Consider the following 20,477-nt stretch of genomic DNA (forward strand, 5'->3'; position numbering starts at 1 on the left):
AGCCTACACCACCGCCGCAAGGAGTGGCATACTGCCGCCGTCCGTCGCATTCAAAGTTCGCCGTCCGTCCGTCTATCTAGCTTCCCTCGTGCTCCAAGTCTTCCAACCCTGTTCGCTGTCACCGATTGCAGCTGCTTCCTCGAGCTCGGCGTCCGTCGTCTTTGTCTGCTCAGCCGCGTTTCCGCCGCCGTTTGTTTGCCGTTCATGTTCGCGTCTCCCTAAACCCGCCACCAGACAATACACTCACACAACACCAATACTCTGCTTCAAACTCTGCAACTTCTGATTTCTATTACAATAAGTAACTATTTGATTTGGTAGTGGATTGGATTTTTTTTCGTAGACTGAATTAAAGTATACAATACTTATAGTCTCTTCTCTATCACATTGATATTAAGCTTTGAATTCTCTTATTTCGTTTTAATTTTACCGCAGTTAACATGTTTGATGAAATGCTTTAACCATATTTCTGGTTGGTTTTATAATTTCTAGCTTTTATAAACTTAATAAGTTGATTGCATGTGAAATTAGAATAATTGGATCTTAGTAATTAGGGAATTTTATCTGCACAAATAGCATCTTTGCAGAAAACATATTAGCGTGATGATTCCACTTGTATTAGTGTTCTTCTGGTAAATTTTAACTGTTATTGTGAACTTGTTAATTTGCTAATTGTTCTTGTGTTGTTGTTCTGTTGTTCTTCCTTTTTTTTTTGTTGTGATTTTCTGTTCTTGAACTTGTTAAGTTGATAATTTGCTAAATTGTTGGGCTGTTGTTTTAATTTGCTAAATTGTTAGGTTGCTGCGATTTAATTTGTTGGATTTTCTATTGAGGTCTTATTCTTGTTTATTTGCTAAATTGTTGTTGTGTATTTATTGTGGTCTTTGAGATTATTGCTGGATATTGGTGATCATTGATTTATTATATGCTTCATGTTTTCATTGTTTTCTTTTTCTGAAGGAAAAAAAATTTCTGTTTTCAATGTTTTGTTGATTGTTTGTTTTGTTTCAGAAATCAATTTTCTGTGATCAGTGCCCAAACTCTGAATGCTGTTCTGTTGGTTTTGCTGTGTTTGTTTTGTTTCAGAAATCAATTTTTTTGTGATCAATGCTCAAACTCTGAATGTTGTTCTGCTGTTTTTGTTTTGCTTCAGAAATCAATTTTGTGATCAATGCTCATACTCCGAATGTTGTTCTGTTTTGTTTTAAGGCTGTGTTTGGAAGAGGTGATTGATTTCTGAGTTTTGTTTAGTTTTTGTTTTAAGGCCGTGTGTTGTGTTCAATTTTCATTTTGTAGGAAATTCTTTGAGGTATATAAGACTTAAGAAGGAAGACTATTTATATGGTATTACTCTGTTGATTCTGGTCTGCTACAAGCTTGAACATAGAATTGAAGAGAGAAACCCTTTATTATTTCATCATTGGCCTATATTTGGCATTGCATATCATTGTAGTTTGTTTATTCATAGAACTAGTTGTTTATGATCCCCTTTTGAAGTAAAAAAATGCAGTAGAAGAGTGTTTAAAACCAGTTGCTTTATTTATTGAATTTTTATAGAAGTGTTTTATTTTAAAACGGTTTTCTCGGTTGAACCAATGAACCAGTGAACCAGTAATTAAAACGGTTCGATGAGCGGTCCGGTTTTCAAAACCTTGATTTCTTTCCACCTAGCACATTAGGCGTTTTGGCGCCAATTCTAATTTTAGATATTTCAAGCTCTGGAATCCGATGGAAGATCTTCGGAATCCAATGCTGAAGTTCTTCTCTGATCAAGAGCTTTGTTATGCTGAGATCGTCCCTAGTGCTCAGGTATATAGATTTTTCTTTACATCATCCGTGCTCTTTTTTCTCCGACTCTGATGGCACCTTTTTCATCTTGATGATACATGCAATGACCGTAGGTCCGAGCTAGAATTGAAGTTTCAGTGCTCAATTTTCTCAAGAATTTGAATGCATCAAACCCTGCCATCTCAGATTTGCCTCTGGTATACACTTACTTTCATAATCTGTCTCCATTTCCTTATTAATTTGCTAAATCTATTTCAACGAGTTGCTTAGTTGAACGTTGATACCATTGTTTGATTTTGTTGAGCTGAATGCATTCTAATCAATGGTTTGCAAACTGAAAGTTTCAGTGATTCCACTTTTAATTGTTATTTAATCATGAAGCAAATAGGTTGCTAATCTCAGGTTATCAATCCTAATACGTGAACAGATTCAGAGAAAATTTTGCAACAGCCGAGTGAATCATAGCTTGATGACCGACCTATCATGTGTTTTCCTCTCCCATTCTGTTTCTTCGAGGTCCTTGATGAGGCCTAATGCAGCAAAGGCCTTCGTTAGAGGTCTTTTTTTCTTTTCTTCATATTTTGATTTTATGTTTTAACAATTTCTTTTTCCAATTGAGCTCACTATAACTCATTTTGCTTGCAGTGTGGAAGGTGATGGAGTTGTGCTATCAGATACTGCTTCAGGAAAAGCGTGTCACGCAGAGGGAGCTATACTACAAGCTTCTGTGCGATTCGCCACATCTGTTTCCTTCTCAGATAGATGTCAACAGGACAATCCAAGGTTTTATCACTCTCATTTTGCTTTGAGTTTGAGATCTCTTGGTATTTTGAATGCAAATGAAATTATCGATCTGCATGCCATAGATGTCGTGGCATTGCTTAGGTGCAGCCGATACAGTCTCGGAATCATGGCATCTAGTCGAGGTCTAGTAGCTGGCCGCCTTACTTTTCAGGTTCCTCAACAGTTTCACTGACTCCTTACTTGTACAGGTCTCAACTGTTCAATTAAAATGCTACTGCAACTTTACAGATATCTAGTTTCCAATTTTTCCTGCATAGGAGCCGGGCAAAGAGGTTGTTGATTGCTCTGTATGCGGATCTTCTGCACATGCAATTCCAGGAGACGTGAATTTGTTAGAAAACTTGATTCTAGATACTGATGCTAGATACATTATAATTGTGGAGAAGGTAGGTTTCTTGGTGGTAATGTAGGGTTGCTTAGATTTCTTTAGTTTCATTGTCCAATTGAATTGTGCTACTTGAACAGGTTTTATTTATCCCCCCGCCCCCCCAAAGGTAGAAAGTTTGATTCAAGAATATTGTTCTGTTTAGCATGCAATATTTCAGCGGCTTGCTGAGGATCAATTTTTTAATCAAATTCCAAGCATTCTTGTCACAGCTAAAGGTTATCCAGATATGGCAACGAGGTACTGTTATATGAAAGACTCAATCCATTTGTGTGATTACTTGTACCTAAAATTCTGAAGTTGAATGCAGAGTTCTTCTTCATCGAATCCATCGAACATTTCCTGACTTGCCAATTTTAGCTTTGGTGGATTGGTAAGGCCCTGCAAAAAAACCTCTCCTGAAATAGAGTGCTTAATTTACATATAAAATTTCTTAAAATATAATCTTAATTAAATATAATAAATCATAAACAAATTTATTTAATTTTGTAAAAATTCAAAGTTTTACATTCTTGACTACATTTCTACCAAAAAATTTAGCCTTACCCTTGAAATCCTCAAGTTGACTATCAACAATTGTAACGAGTGCAGGATCTCCCACAAGTATATCCAACAATCATAAAATCCTTTCTTAACATCATACTTAATCTTAAAATTAAGAATATAACGAATTTGTGGATCCAAATAATAGCCTACAGCATGCAAAGGCCTAAAAAGTTGCTTGTATCTTGCATCAATAATATTCCACAGAGGTTTCTAACTAAAGAAAAACATAAAAATAGTGAATTATAAAACTGAGAGGAAAATTGTTTACTTATTACTAGTTTTATTACCTTACTTCAACACTTTGAAAAGCATCTTTAATCTTTTCTTTAGCATGACCAATTTCAGAATACATATATCCCATAGCTGTCTTTTTCTCTGAATCCACTATACAGAGCATATGAAGAAGAGAATAAGCACATCTCAAGCAATGGATAATATTTTTTCAAAATGTTTTATCCAAAACAATATTTTCAATGTTTTTTCCATCCCTTGTCTTTGAGCACTTGCTTTTCTTCCATTCATCCGAGATGAACATTCTAATTATTGGATTCTTCTTCTCATTAAGACTACCAAAAGTAAGGTAGGACGAAGCAAATCGTGTCATACCTAGTCTCACCAAATCTCTTCCTTTGGTGTGTTGTTGTAAAAGGGAAATTAGAGAAGTCCTAGAATATATGTAAGTAGTTAGCCTTCTTCCTTTGGCAATGGTGTCTTTGTGAAGATCTAGCTTGTTCTCAAAATCTTCAAGCATCAAATCAATGCAATGAGCGGCACAAGGAGTCCAATAAAAATTCTTTCTCTTTTCCATCAGCATTTGTCCTACCTTTTTGTAGTTAGCTGCATTATCAGTTACAACTTGAACCACATTCTCTTCTCCCACTTCCTCTACAACTTTATCAATTATCTTGAATATCTTTTCAGCTATTTTTCATATATCAAAAGCATTAATGGATTTCAAGAAAACAGTTTCCTTAGGACTTTTCACAAGAAAGTTGAGAATAGTTCTCCTTCTTTTATCCGTCTAACCATCTGTCATAATAGTGCATCCAGTTTTCTTCCATTCAGTTTTATGTTCTTCTAATGTTAGTTTAGTTGACTCTACCTTCTTCTTCAATAGTTTTTCTGTTAACTCATCATAAGAGGGTGGCTTGAATCCTAATCCATGGCGGCCAACCTTCTCAAACATGCTATGATATTCTTCAGACCTTGCAACATTAAAGGGAATAGTATTATTGTAGATGAACAAAGCAATTTCATCCCACGCCTCTTTCCTTAAGCCCTTCTTAAAAATTGAGTTGATTGTTGTTTGAGTGCTCACACCCCTTTTTTTTAAAGAGACTTGTTGGTGTCTCAATTTCTTTTTCCCTTCTCTTCTCACCAACTAAAGCATCCCCTTCTTCTTCTACTCCTTCATCTTTACTTTGTATATTTTCCTCAAATTCTCTTGTCTTCTTAACTAAATTTTTTTTTGCAAACTAATAAAAATATTAAACATATCCTTTTTAACCTCATCAGAAACACCCATACAAGGTTCAACATCTTTTTTTGTTCCTGCCAAATGATGTTTCAACCTATACACTCCTCCTGTCACCACCTTATCACAATACTTGCATTTTATTTTTTTGGCATCTCCATTAAGCGAAATTCCATGCTTCTAAACTTTGTCACTCCTATTTCTTGCAGTATTTTTAGCGATCTTCTTGGATGCACAACCATGAACAGTTTCAACTCTAGTATTATTTCCACCATTATTCGCATTTGAAGCCATATTAAACCTAAACAAATAGAAGTACATAATTAATTTCTAAACTATGGAATCTAAAATGAGAACACAGTAGCAATAAATTCACATTAATTTTAAAAGAAAATTGTGCAGTCCATTATCAAATTCACTACACTAAGATAAATAAACCAATAAGCAAATATATAATTAACTATGTAAGTATTTAGGTTGTAGGTAGCAATTAAAAGATTTAACTAGTAAAGCTTTAAAAGCCAAAAAATTAAACGAAAAACAAAGTTCCTAAATACCAATCCAATTATGTTTTGTTGACATTTTTTACTTTTCTTATACCTGAGCACAGTACTATGTATGTATTATATTGGAATCTTTGGATACAAAAATAAGAATGAGAGAGATTTTGGTAAGATGTAGCACTACTTAGATTCATTAATCACTGTCATGTCTTTCTTGATCCTTAAACTATTAACAAAATAGAGGCATAACAAAAATAGAGAGCAAGTTGAAGTTGATACATGCCAAAAGAAAATTTTCCTAAACTTTCTTAGTAACAATAATCTGAATCACTATCAAGGACAACATCATGTACATCATCAAGACACTTCTGAGCAATCTCCATGCACTTCTCAAACAAGTCTTTATATAGATAAAGGAAAATCAATACCTTCAAATAAAGCATCAATACCTTTATATAGATATTTTAGCTCTCGAAAGTTATAAGCTGATATAGTTAGGTGACTGTCGTAACTAACTACCACTTTTCAACAAAAAACAAGAAACTTCAATTAATTACTTTCCACTAAGATTACTAAGAACGTAGAACTATATATAATAAGGAAACATCATATCAAATTAATTAAGATTAACAAGAGAACTAGATGAAGTTAGTGTTGTTGGTTCGGTTAGCTGCAACCTGGTTTTTATAATGGAATTTAATCATGATGAATTGGAATCTATTAGCTGCAAAATAAGAAGGTTCTGATGAAATGCACAATAAGATCATGATAAATTGGATTCTATTAGCTACAAAATAAGGAGGTTTTGGTGAAATGCACAAATATGATAGCACTATTCATTCATATTTATTAGCCAATATCATGTGTAAAATCTGGTTAATTAATGGCTAATTAACCCATAAATGAGAATTTATTCTAGAAAGTCAAAAGTGTGATTTTTATGGCTTAATATGATAGAGGAGATTTAAATGAGAAGTTTGATACCAATTTTATAGAAATCGGACCAAGATTGGACCGAACGGGCCAAACTGGGCCAATCAGACCCATATTGGGCCCTTAGCCCAACATAACTAAACCTAAAACCCTCATTTCAGCTCTCTCTCTCCTCACTAAACACTCATTCATGCTCAAAATGGTGGAAGGGAAGGGAAGAACACTTTCTCAAGTTCTAACCCTTGTTTGATCTTCAAACCACCAAAATTTTTGATCTAGAGCTCCGATTGTCGCACCGTTTACGGCTATGCATTCACCGCAAAGAGCTCTACAAAATCCAATACTTTATTCTTGAGGTAAGCCACGATTTCATCTCAGTTCCTCAGCCCTTAATTTTGAGTTTTTGGGTGAAAAGTATTGAGATTTTGGGCTCTTTGATGTTATAGGATCCAACTAGCTTGAAGAAAAATATTAATCTTATCTCCTTGATCCTTGGGTGTGGTAAGATTCTCAACCCTAGTGGAATTTTTTGTTCTATGATGTTTGGGTATTGAGTTATTGTGTTTGGGTATGATAATTGTGGCTTAGGTAGTGTGTAGTGAATATTGAAGATTGATGGAGATTTCGGAAAGCTTGGAAAGGGCATTGGTGTGCTAAAAATCTGTTCTTGGAGGTGTTGAGACCTTGAGAGCTTGTGAAAAAGTGATTTGGAAGTGCTCCGGTTGAGCGGGGGAAATCGGTTAAGGTATGGTCTCGGTTTTCTGTATCTAAAATGTAATGTGGTGTGAAAACTTAGGCTAGAGACCCTAAGATAGGCATTGAATTGTTAATGTTGTTGAATGATTGAGATATATCATGTGGTCATATATGTGATTTTGATTATTAATGCCTTGATGGTGTGATGCATGAGAAAAATGCATGTTGTGATATATGCTTGATGATTGATTGAGGTTGAATTGTGGGTGAAACCATGTTGATGGTGAGTATGATATAGATTATGTGTAATGATGGTTAATTGAAAATGGTGTTGTTGGAAATTGGGATGGGAAAGGATGTATGACATGTTAATGTGTTTGAATTTTAGCCACTTGATTGAGATGGGTTAAAATGATGGGATGGTGGTTGTGATTTTGATGAAAATGTTAATGTATGAGTTGAGGAGGTTTGAGGTTGATTTTTGGTATGTTTTGGATTGATTTCCAAAAAGGGTTGAAATTGGTATGTTTTGGTTGATTTTGAAAAGGGTTGAAATTGGTTTGTTTTGAAAATGGCACTTTGTGGTTTTGTATGAAAATATGGTTTTTGGGCATACTTTGACGGGGCATAACTTGGACTCCGGATCCCCGTTTTGTGCAAAACTTGTTTAGAAATGAAATTGGATCTGGGATGTTTATGCCGTTTGAAGAACGGACAAAAAATGATTTAAAACGGAGAAGTTATGCCCGTCGGAAGATTGGGGTTTGAAACTGTGAAATTCTGAAGCTTTAACTTAGTAAAATTTTTGGCAGAACGCACACTCACGCGTACGCGTGGCCGACGCGTACGCGTCGTTTTGAAAATGCACCATCCACACGTGTGCATGGCCGACGCGTACGCGTTGATGCACCAAATGCCCAGCCTAATTCCCGAGAGTTGTGCGAGAATTGTGCCAGTTTTGTGCGTGGGGCACAAACGCACGCGTATGCGTGGCTGACGCGTAGGCATCAGTTGGCTATTTTCCCATCCACGTGTGCGCGTGGGCAACGCATACGCGTCGATGTATTTTTTGGCGTGCGCGTGGGCAACGCGCACGCGTGACCCTGTTTTTATCCCAAAGTTAATTTTTGAGTTTTAAAAGCCAAATTTCATACTTCTAAGCCTCCGATCTCACCCCTTATGTCTCAAATCATTATGATATGCCTAGCGATGGGAAAGAAGCTAGGGAATGTGGTAACTTGTGAATGAATAAAGGGAAAAATTAATGATCAATGATGATCAAAGATGATTGTATGAGATACAGAGGATGGCGGTGGAAGTGCTTTATGTGCCATGAGCCGAAGGGCTGTATTTGTTAATACATTGGCTGTATATGAATTGAATTATGAGTCGAATTACCGAGTTATTGCCGTGTTACGGTGGGGCCATCATTGAATTATGGCTGAGTATGATTGCATATATGCGTATTGAATGAAATGTGAATGTTGCACTTCCATTATCTGAGACACGAGTTTCCCTGGAAGAAAGCAGTGGCTAGCCACCACGTGCTCCAGGTGGAGACTCGAGACTCTGCTGACCTATGTCGTAAGTGTGATCGGACACTGTGAAAGTTATGGATGAGCTTGCCCCCGTGAATATACACCAGTGAGGCTGTTGGATATGAATTATGAATTATGAATTATATTGAGTATAACTCGAGTTGGGGATGCACGACAGAATGACAGTCCAATAGTTAGCTACCAGGACTTGTCGGGTTGGCTTTATAACCGACAGATGATATCATCAGCCATTAGGACATGCATACATCATATGCATATTATGTGAATTATTTGAGAATGCCTAATTGACTACATATTACTTGCTAATTGTCTAAATGCCGTATCTGTTTTCTATTTGTATATCTCTTGTCTGATATAACTGTGTTTGCTATATTACACTCCTGCTGGTGGTTGGGAGGTCTGAAGGAATTGGAAAGGGAAGTATTAGTTAGACTGAAGATCTTTAGTCAGTTGCCATTTATGGTTTAGCCTGCTTATAAGCTTTGATTTATCTGGTGGAAGTTCTAAGATTGCCTTCAGCTTTCCCAGGACATTACATGTTAGATATGTGGGAACTGTTACCATACTGAGAACCTCCGGTTCTCACCCATGCAGATTTTGTGGTTTTCAGATGCAGGACGTGAGGCTTCTCGCTGAAGCATGCTGGAGACTTCTGGATTAGCGAAGATCCTTGGTTCTTAGGATTCTACTTTGGTTTATATCATTTCTCTTAGATACTTGTTATCTCCACTGAATAATACAAACTGTGATGACTCCTCTAGAGGTGGTTTTGGAGAATAGGTTTTCTGTATTTATGTCCCTTTGGATTTCCTTTGGGGTTTCTTATTTTATTTATATGTATATATTTCTATGCTCGGACCGGTTATCTTCACAACCGGATTTTGAGTCTTGATTCCTGTTTTTGGCACTCCTTTGTATATATATAATCTCGCATTAGCTTATCCTTTATCCGTTACGTTATGTTATCAATCAGAGTGCTGCGCTTTTTAAGTTACGATTTTTGTTGTACCCATTTTTCTTCAAAGGCTCCTAGTTATGATCATTTTTCACATTACTATACGTACTAAATTTTTTTTAGAGGTCGTAATATCTTGTCATCTCTATTTTATGACTTAAGCATAAGACTCTGTATGGCAGGGTGTTACATTATGATATCAGAGCAGTTCGTTCCTATAGAGCCTGAGGGACGGACTAACTTTGCTTCTGTGCATTCTCTCTGTGTGTGTGTTATGTGCTTTTAGTATATCTACTTGATATAATTGGCATAAACGTTCATGAGCATGCATTTGGGACTTTGAAGCACTAAACTTCCAATATTGAGACTGATCAACTTAATATCGATTGTTTGGTGTGTATAGGAGCCAAATGGCACCTCGTGGACGCGGTCGAGGTCGTGGGAGAGGTCGTACTAATGCTCGGGGGCCGGGAATTAACCGAAATGACCCGATAGACTTTATGACGGCATTGGAGAATATGACTGCTGCTATGTAGGCCACTGCGGAGGCTCTTGGGCAACAGATGAACAATCATGGCAATGACGGAGGTGGAGCTCAGGGCCCGATGACATTGGAAACCTTCTTGAAGGTTAATCCACCTAAGTTCAAGGGAACCACTAGCCCGACTGAAGCCAATACCTAGTTTCAGGCTTTGGAGCGAGCACTGCAAGCGCAGGTGGTACCTGAAGGGCAGTGTGTTGAGTTTGCTACCTATTTGCTCACTGGAGAAGCATCGCATTGGTGGCAAGGAGTCCGACGTCTCCTGCAGCAGGTTGATGACTATATCACCTGGGATGCCTTTTGGGAGGAGTTCTATAAGAAGTACTTTCCAACTTCTGTCAGGACGGCCAAGGAACTTGAGTTGCTGTAGCTGAAGCAGGATATTATGTCCGTGTCTGAGTATACTGACAAGTTTGAGGAGCTGTTCAGGTTTTTCCGTATATGTCAGGGGACTCCGGGAGACTATGAGGAATGGAAGTGCATTAAGTATGAAGGAGGACTCCGGAGCGATAGCTTCAGCTCAGTGGGACCAATGGAGATTAGGACCTTCTCAGAGTTGGTGAACAAGAGTAGGGTTGCTGAAGAGTGTGTGAAGAAGGCGGCTGTTGGTGCGGAATTTATAACCCACAAACTAACCGGCAAGTGCACCGGATCGTACCAAGTAGTACCTCAAGTGAATGAGGGTCGATCCCATGAGGATTGATGGACTAAGCAACAATGGTTAAATGATTTACTTAGGTAGACAAATAGAAAATGATATTTAGAGCGCTCAAAAGCATTAACAGTAATTTTGAAATATCAGAAAGCAAACAGTAAATAAGTTGTGAAATATATATGGAGAAATAGTTAAGACTTCAGAGTTATCTATCTTCCGGATTGACTTTTCTTACTAACTATTTTAATCATGCAAGATTTAATTCATGGTAAACTATATGTGACTAAACCCTAATTCCTTAGACCTTTTTAGTCTCCTCTAACATTCATCAACCGCCAATTCCTTGGTCACTTAATTCCAATTAGAGGGTGAAGTTCAATTCTAGTTTATATGCCACAAAAATCCTAATTACCCAAATATAAGAGGATTATATGTCACGTATCCCATTAAGTCCAGATAATTAGAAGTTTAGGAGAAGTTGTTTTCAAGCTGTTGTTCAAGTAAAGAGCTTTTCCAAGTCATACAAGAACTCAATTAGAACAAGGGTCATACTTCCATTCCACCCAAATTCATAAGATAAAGAACGAAAACAATTCTTGAAATATAAATCAGGACATAAATTAAAATAGAAAAATAATAGTATCAATTCATATAATAGACAGAGCTCCTAACCTTAACAATGGAGGTTTAGTTGCTCATGGTTCAGAGAGAAAATAAGGATTCTGAAAACTGTAAATTGCGGAATGAGGTAGAAGAGAAGAGAATCCTTTTTTATATCTAATCCTAATTAATGTAAATTATAATTTCTAAAACTAAATAATATCTTTTTCTATTTTAAAATAAAATAAAAATTCAATCAAAATTAATTAAGCTTCATGTGCAGGCTTGTATGAGTGTCTGGGGACCACTCGAGTTATTAGGATCCACGCTGAACTTGGAAATTCTCAAGTTCAGCATGGATGACGCAGTGTCTCCTTTGGTGTGTCCCTTGAGTCCATGCTGAACTTGGAAAATATCAAGTTCAGCGTGGATGATATAGTGTGTTACTTGTGCTTTCCTTTGAATCCACACTGAACTTGGGAAATCCCAAGTTCAACGTAAAGAGATGCGTGTGATTTCCCTTGGAGTTTTCAAGTCCACGCTGAACTTGGAAAGAGCCAAGTTCAGTGTGGAGGATACAGAGATTGCTGGAGAAGAAGCGTGCACTATTATACATCGTTGGAAAGCCATGAAAGTTAGCTTTCCATTGCCGCTAGAATCACGTTAATTTAACCTCTGTAGCTCAAGTTATTTTTATTTGAGTGTAAGGAGGTCAGAGTTGACAGCATCATTCGCTTTCTTCCTTTTCTGCTACAAAACTCCGTCAAATCCATTCGAATGCTACCTAAAATAAATAGAAATGCACACAACTCAAAGTAGCATCCATAATGGCTAAAAGATATTTAAATCTTGATTAAACTCAACAATTTGAATGCAAATTCACTAGAAAAAGATAGAGAATATGTTCACGCATCAGCTGCAGAGAGAGGGAATCATATAGGCCCATTCCCATAGAACCGAGGGAAGAGCTTTGCACCTAGAGGTCCGCCTTTCAAGCAGGGAGGTTCTGGATCATGCTAGAATCAAGGACAGAACAACTTCAAGAGGGCCAACAACAACAACTCTCAGGGAAGGCGCTTTGGGAAGCAGCCTTAGAGTGAGCAAGCATGTGCTAGGTGTGGAAGTCACCATCCGGGAGCCCCGTGCAAGGCCGGATGGGATTTGTGCTATTCCTGTGGTAAGGCGGGGCATAAAGCTGCCAACTGTCCGGAGAAGCAGAAACAAGGTGCCGGGAAGGCACAACAGACTGGTCGGGTGTTCACCACATCAGCTATAGGTGCTGAGGGATCCGAGACACTTATCCGAGGTAACTGTGAAATAGCTGGTCAAACTTTAAATGCTTTATTTGATTCGGGAGCAACACATTCATTCATTGCATTCGAAAAAGCTAGTGAGTTAGGATTGAAGATTTTAGTTTTAGGTTATGACCTAAAGGTGTATAATGCCACCCATGAAGCCATGGTAACTAGGCTAGGATGCCCGCAAGTTTCATTTAGGGTCCAGCAATGTGACTTTGTGCATAATTTAATCTGATTGCCAATGATCGGTCTTGATCTTATCTTGGGATTGGACTGGTTATCGAAGAACCATGTTCTGCTCGATTGCTCTGCAAAATCGGTGTACTTTATGCCGGAAGACACAGAAGGACCGGTTGTATTGAATAGCTATTACTTGAATTCTATGATGGTGAATTGTTATGGGGCCAAATGTCAGTGCATCTTGTTGTTAACTGCAAGTATTTCGGGTGATGATCAAAGATTGGAACAAATTCCGGTTGTGTGTGAGTTTTTGGAGGTGTTTTCCGACGATATTGATGAATTTCCACCTAACCGAGAGGTTGAGTTTGCTATTGAGTTGGTGCCTGGGGTTGGACCAATCTCGAGCGCTCCTTATAGGATGTCACCGCTAGAAATGGCCGAGCTAAAGTCTCAGTTAGAGGATCTGTTGGGTAAGAACTTTATCCGACCAAGTGTTTCCCTATGGGGCGCGCCAATGCGACTGGTAAAGAAGAAAGACAGGAGTATGCAGCTCTATGTGGATTATAGGCAGCTGAACAAGGTCACAATAAAGAATAAGTACCCACTGCCGAGGATTGATGATCTCATGGATCAGTTACAAGGAGCTGGGATTTTCTCCAAGATCGATTTGCGATCCGGTTATCACCAGATAAGGGTGAGGGGAGAGGATATCCCTAAGACCACTTTCAGGACTCGTTATGGTCATTACGAGTACACTGTAATGTCTTTTGGGTTGACAAATGCTCCTGCAGTGTTTATGGATTATATGAACAGAGTTTTCCATCCATTTTTGGATAAATTCGTTGTTGTCTTCATTGATGACATACTGATTTACTTCAAAACTGAAGAAGAGCATGCGGAGCACTTGAGGACCGTGTTGCAAATACTAAAGGAAAAGAAACTCTATGCGAAACTGTCTAAATGTGAATTCTGGAAGAGTGAGGTGAAATTTCTAGGTCATGTGGTGAGTAAGCAGGGGATAGCAGTAGACCCATCTAAAGTGGACGCGGTAATGAATTGGGATATTGAGATTGATCTCCTTGGTATCACTTGTTTAGTATGGACAAGACCTGAATGGCATCTCATGGACATGAGTGAGGTACTCGAGGAGGAATTCCCAAGAACGAACCGATGAGGGAACACCGAGATGGTAATCTTGGCAGTGGTATATATGACATTAGTGCATTGGTTTTGGATTGTTGAGTAAGATACTTGGAGGCGAATAGTTGATTGGATGATTTGTTTAATTAGGCTTGAATTGATTATGACCTGATGATTTAGAGTAGATGGAGCTTGTAATTGACATTGGTATAGTTGAATTTGAATTGGGATGAAAGTTTGTGAAATTGAGCACTTGTGTAGAAATTGGAGAACCACTATGTGCTAGGCAACTGATATTATAGGTTTTAAATGATTAGGATGTGAATTGGGATAACATTAGGAAGATGGTGAATTATTAAGTGTTCAGGTAAGTAGAGTATGAATTGGGCTTGGACTTGGCTGAGTTTGATATTAGTTGGCATGTGATTGTAGTTTTGATAAATGGGATTCATTGATTGTTTAGTATGTAAGGTTGTGTCATTACACTTAAGGAAGAATAAGTTGAGTGGGAGATTTTGTGATTTGTTGATTGAGGTCCTAGGTAATGTGTTCATGAAGATTGAGGATTTTGAGGAGATTTTGATTTAAACATAGAGATGCGCTAACTACGATTGGATTCTTGGCGATTAATAATGAGAGTGATGCAGCGAAAGCTTTTGGTAACGTCGACACAGGACAATTGCGATGAGAAGTAGTAAGGGTGATTAAGAATTCCTTAAATTTTGAATACCTGAACAGTTAGTAGATTAATGCAAATAATTAGTTCCAGATAATTGGGTCTAATTATGGTTGCAAGATTAGATTGTTTTTGAGTAAGTTGTAGAGAGGATTACAGGTACAATTTGATTCCTGCTTAGATTATAGTGTATTTAATACTAGTTTTGGAAGATTGATTTGGAAAACGTTAAATTGAGACATTGATGTGGTCTTGGGGGTCGGATTTGAAGAGTTTGGAAGATTTTATAAAAGGGAGGATGAAAGTACTGTTTGATTAGCTATGGAGGAAGACCTAGACAAAGATAAGAGTGAAACGAATAAGTGTAGTGTAGGTTGGGTTCGGTTTAATTTAAGACGAGGTAAGTAAGAATGAGGAATGTAAATTGGTAATTGAATTAATGATGAAGGAAGGTTGAATGAGTGGTACGAGAGTAGTTGAATTATATATTGATGAACTGTGGAGTAAGAAGGAAATTGAATTGATATTGAAGGATAATAAAATGAAAGGTGTAAGGCTAGTTGAAGTTGAAAGAGCCGTTAGTGGGGGTTTAACTAAGAATTCTATTATCTTTTCGTGGAACAAATTTTAAGGGCAAGATTTTAAATAAGGTGGGTAGGATGTAAAACCTAGTCAAACCGTAATTAATTAAATAATAAATTAAAATATGAGAGAACATGGTTAGAAAATTTAGCAATCAGAATTTGATAATTTAAATATAATATTTGGACTCAGTGGATTTTTCAGAGTCGGAAAACATAGTTTTCTGCGTAAAAATGCGTACTAGGAATTTGACTGGCAGTACCGCCTGAGATCTGTCCGGTACTGCAGCTTAGAAAATTAATTATAAGTAAATAAGGTTAAGAAATTAGAAATTATAAATTGGGAAGATAAAAATATTTAAAATACGATTTAAAACTCTAATCTTAAAGGTTTTGGCCCAAGTCCACTCTATATAAACTCCATTTCAGCACAAAAAATCCTTCTTCCCCACCTTGAGAGTGAGACATGGGTTGGAAGAGAAGAGAGGTGAGAAATCCTTTTTACTATTCATCACCAACTTCAAACCACCATAAACGGAGCTCCAATCGATGAGCCGCTTACGGCCACGCGTCAGTCTCCTCACTCTCTTTGATTCTATCTAGGTATTGTGGTGAGTATTTTGTTTATCTCTGCTCAATTTTCGAAATTCCCCACTGTTACACATTTTTGGATAGTTAATGTTAAAATCTTATGATTTTAGTTGTTTAGTGATACTCTAACATGGATTCTAAGTGGGTTCTATCCTTATATCATATGGGCTAAGGTAAGAAGTGCTCAAACCCTTGTGGTTTATCAAATTTTATGAACTTTAGGTTAATGTATATATGTGAAATTGGTTATGTTAGTTTATTTGATAATTTTGGTGCACAATGGGAAGATTCATTTTGCTTGTGGAACTTTGGTGTGGAGGTTTAAGCTTGTGGGCCTTGGAGAAGAGAATTCAAGTTTGGGCGTTTCATTTAATTACCGTGTGATATGATGTGAATTCCTTGGTTAGATACCCCTAGAATTAAGCTTAAATGGTGTGATTGATTTATATTATATGCGTAGTGGATGACATTAGGTAAGGATTGTGGAATTGTGCATTGTTGTTGTGTTGATTGAAATTAGTAGTGTATAGTGAACTATATGGTTATGAGTTTATGTATATTGACTTGATGAAATATTGGGCCGGAGGCCGAGAATTTGGGCCGGAGACCGAAAAGAGGTAAGGACGGTAAGTATATTTATGTCTATTCTATTTCTTCCTTATATGCTTTAGTTATTTCATTCATTAGCCGAACGCGTTGAATTTCCTTATGCTTCGATACATGAGTATTACGACTTCGCGATTTTATTTTACTCCTTTTTCAGGCTTCTCGTTTAATATCTCCTTTCAACATATATATAATTACGTATTATAATCTACCTTGAGAGTCGTACCACCTTAATATCATTGACTTATGACTCGAGTATAAAGATCTGTATATTAGGGCGTTACACGTCCCACGTCGACCTCCTCTTGCCGCCAATTATGTTTGAGTGGTTGTTATTTTAGGCCGTCCAAGAGAGGAATGACGGGGCATTGTTTTCAAATCTAAATCAGGTATAGTAACTCAATGATTTAATCTACCTCCCAAATTTCTGAGTTGTCAAAGTACATTTTTGTTATGGCTTTAGTGAAGTTTTTCTTTTGACGTTTGATTTTGCAATTTGAAATGGATTCATCTACTATTGAAGGGGGATCGAAAGAAGTTAATTTTTTTGAGTTATCCTTACAACACTTAGGGTGTGAATGTTGCTCTAGGTCAACTAGATGATCAAGTATGTTATTAAGTGTTTGGAAGTTGTGTGTGGTATCTATGAATCTACATTCATATGGTATTTAAACTTTGGTATGTTAATTTGATGTTTAAAACCAAAGTAACATCCGTCCTAAATCAGAGAAGCGTCTAGCTAAAAAAAGAAACATCTACATAAATCAAAGAAACATCAGTCTTAACTCAAAGAAACATCCATGGTAAAACAAAGAAATATCTGTTTAATAAAAAATAAACATAAAAAAATCATTAAAAAAGTGAGGTCAAGCCCATTTCTTGTTTTCTCTAAAGAAACATCCAATCCATTTGAAAAAAACATCCATAAAAAAGCAAAGAAATATCCACATCAAATCAAAGTAATATCTATCAATCCATCTGAAACTCAAAGAGACATCCATTTTATAGAAACAAACATATGCCTTAAATAAAAAATATCCGTATTTAATTAAAAAAATATCCAGCTAAAAAAAGAAACATCCACCTAAATCAAAGAAGCATCCATGTAAATCAAAGAAATATCTATTTAATCACAAACAAACATCCGGAAAACCATTCAAAAAAGTGAGATTGAGCCAATTTCTTGTTCCCTCCAATAAATGCTTTTAACAAAAAATAACAAAAAAGAACCCAATGAACAGGGAACATGCGGATTCACGGTGGGGGAGGGATGCAAGGAGGAGACACTGGCGGTTGCTCTTAATCGAGGGAAGGGTTATGTTGGATAACGACGCCATTAGGAACTCCATTTGTTTAGCCCGTTTAGGTCTTCTCCGGCGAAGAGACACAAGGCAACGATAGCGGTCGGCACTGGGTCGTGGCGGCGGGTTCGGTTGAACGAGGCTCAACGGCACTGAGGACTCCCTTCGTGGTGGATGTGTTCATCGTCATCAATGAGTAGACAGGCAGATGGAGGCTCCTCGGCACTGGTTTAGTGGCGGAGGTGATGGTGTTGGCAGCAGTGTGAGCGCGAGTGGGAGAGGAAAGGGAATGGCGTGCGGTTGTTTTTTTAATTTTTACTGTCTGTGAAAAGTGAAATTAGGGTTACATTGGGGTAAGATTTTGGGATTTTTTTTATTGGAATTTGTTGGACTTTTTGTTGGAAAATCCATTAAAATTGGCTGATGTTGGCTGGTACCTTTGTTGGTTACCTAACAAAGTTAATCCCATTAATATTTCGTATTTAGGTAGATTTTTTTAAAAACAAATAATTGAATACACTTTATCACTTCTAAGATTTTTGTTCCACGATATATCAAGTGGAGAAATTAGTTTAAACAGATTAAAACATATGTGATAATTTAGTTATTATGTTAGTTGATGAGGTTCACGATTAGTTAATTACTATGTTGGTGTTGTTTCTGACTTATATTAGTTAATGTCTATGTTTGTGATGTTTCTGACTTATATTAGTTAATGAGTAGCTAATTATTGGTTAATTAGTTAATGATTAGTTAATTACTAAGTTATGCTTCATATATAGTCTTTTTCTGGTATAATTCAACTATGCAACTTTAAAAATAACCTGAAATATGTCTTTGTTGCTAGAAATAATTATAAACTAGCTAGGTATAAATTTTTTGGTTGGAATGTTCAACATTTTTGATGCTTAGTTTCATTGATATGAAATTATGGTGTATGATTCAGGGTTATATCTGTTTTGATTTTTATTTAAATAAGGTTAATTGGACATCAACCAATGAACGAACATTGTTGTTAAATTTAGCAAAAAGAATTTCATTAAACAATAGTTTTGCACTACAATATTGGTACTTACACTTTCATCACTTGATCAACTACAAAATATCCCAAAAAGCACTTAATTTTTTTCTTTTCTTACCTACATCCTTCCATAATAAGACAGACCATAAACCTACAAAAAATAATAATAGATTTGTACATCTACTGTTCCAGCCCTGCTTTTCACTTGCATTCTTAGTTTTCTCCAATGCATCAATCAAATCTTTTAACTTCTTCACCTTCTCTTCCAGTACAACATCATGACGGCTACCTTATACTTCATAATGAAAATACTTGTCAAACCATACAAAAAATTCACAATGTGAAAGTTTCTCCTGCATTGACGAGTAAAATGCAAAAAATTAGAGTTAATCCATAAATAAAACTATGCAAAATCCAAAACAAAAGGAACCGTATCTAATGTTCCTTATTTTGTAATAAGGACACTCAGAAAAAGGTCTTCTTGAATTTTTTTCTGTTCTAAACTCTACAATAATGGCATATACTCCACAGTAGCATCTTGGATTCTCCCTTTTTGTAATTCCAACTCTGGTGCCACTTGAAGCACTACTAGCACAACCATCTCCGCCACCTCTAACTCATTGATGGTAAGAACTTGCCGAACTCCCTCCACTTGTCATGGTTAACGTTTTTAGAGTTGTCTCTGCAGCTATGAACTGAACCACAAGGGACTAGTGTCACATGAACAAGATGAAGTCTTTGGACGTATAGTTTCAGGTTTTAGGGCACGACACAATGCCATTTTTGTACTTGCTTTTGCAGGAACCAATTTGTCAACCGTCCAATGTGTCATTTGATGTTTGTTTCATCACTTTAACTTGACACAGTGGACTCTGCCGTTAGGGTTTCACAGAGCGAGCTGACAGAAGGATTACAGTGTCTAACATTGTTAAAAGTTAGGGACAAAATTGGTGATTATTTTTTTTTGGGATTAAAACATTCACTTCAAAATTTTGGGTAGTGCTAGGTAGCCAAAAGATAGTGTATAATGTAGATATAGCACAGAATAAACACCAATCTCATGATAAGTGTAAGACCTATAAATTTTAGAAAATCTTATTAAGAGCTAATTTTGATTTATTTATTCATTAAGTACTTTAATCTCAAAAATTATTTTATTAAAGATAATTAAAGTAAATTTTGAATAATTGAGTTTAAAGTAATTTAAGGTTTTATCTGATTTTATAATTACCAAATTATTTTCTATATTTAAATAATAAAGTTTAGCAAATATAAATTAATAAGAATTTTATATGATCTAATTTAAATAATTGAGATTTTAGAATTTAATACTTTAATTTTTATAAACAAAAAATAAATTATATTATTTCTAATTTTAAATTAGAATACTTAATTAAAAGTTGATTAGTAAATTGATAATTAAGTAGTATTTTTAAAGTAATTTTAAGAGATTAAATTATATTTCAAATTTATACAATATACTTTAATTTTATTAAAATTTACCAAATCCCAATTTACCCAAAATTCTTAATTTCACTTTTGTCCCAAATTAAACCCTAATCGTAAAACCCAACCCACACAACCCTAACATTTTCCCCTCACAGCCGCCAACCCCATCCCCTTTCTTCCCTTCTCAAACGACCC

General features: G+C 36.4%; 1 protein-coding gene across 4 annotated transcripts; it reads left to right on the forward strand.

The window, feature by feature from the left end:
• On the forward strand, window positions 215-3,387 carry LOC107625539 (meiotic recombination protein SPO11-2). 4 transcript variants are annotated; one of them, XM_021116039.1, is made up of 9 exons: window positions 215-1,344; window positions 1,605-1,809; window positions 1,902-1,985; window positions 2,216-2,345; window positions 2,434-2,571; window positions 2,655-2,743; window positions 2,850-2,978; window positions 3,123-3,217; window positions 3,288-3,387. In XM_021116039.1, the coding sequence occupies exons 2-9, from the start codon at window positions 1,729-1,731 to the stop codon at window positions 3,352-3,354; spliced, it is 813 nt and encodes a 270-aa protein (XP_020971698.1). In that variant the 5' UTR covers window positions 215-1,344; window positions 1,605-1,728; the 3' UTR covers window positions 3,355-3,387. The 4 variants fall into 4 exon arrangements, 3 of the variants coding, with proteins under 3 accessions (XP_020971698.1, XP_020971699.1, XP_016183679.1); XM_021116040.1 differs by having other exon boundaries at window positions 1,716-1,809; XR_002357671.1 differs by having other exon boundaries at window positions 215-1,809; window positions 3,058-3,217; window positions 3,288-3,342.

This window comes from Arachis ipaensis, chromosome B02 (assembly GCF_000816755.2).
Source record: "Arachis ipaensis cultivar K30076 chromosome B02, Araip1.1, whole genome shotgun sequence".
Taxonomy (NCBI): Eukaryota; Viridiplantae; Streptophyta; class Magnoliopsida; order Fabales; family Fabaceae; genus Arachis; species Arachis ipaensis.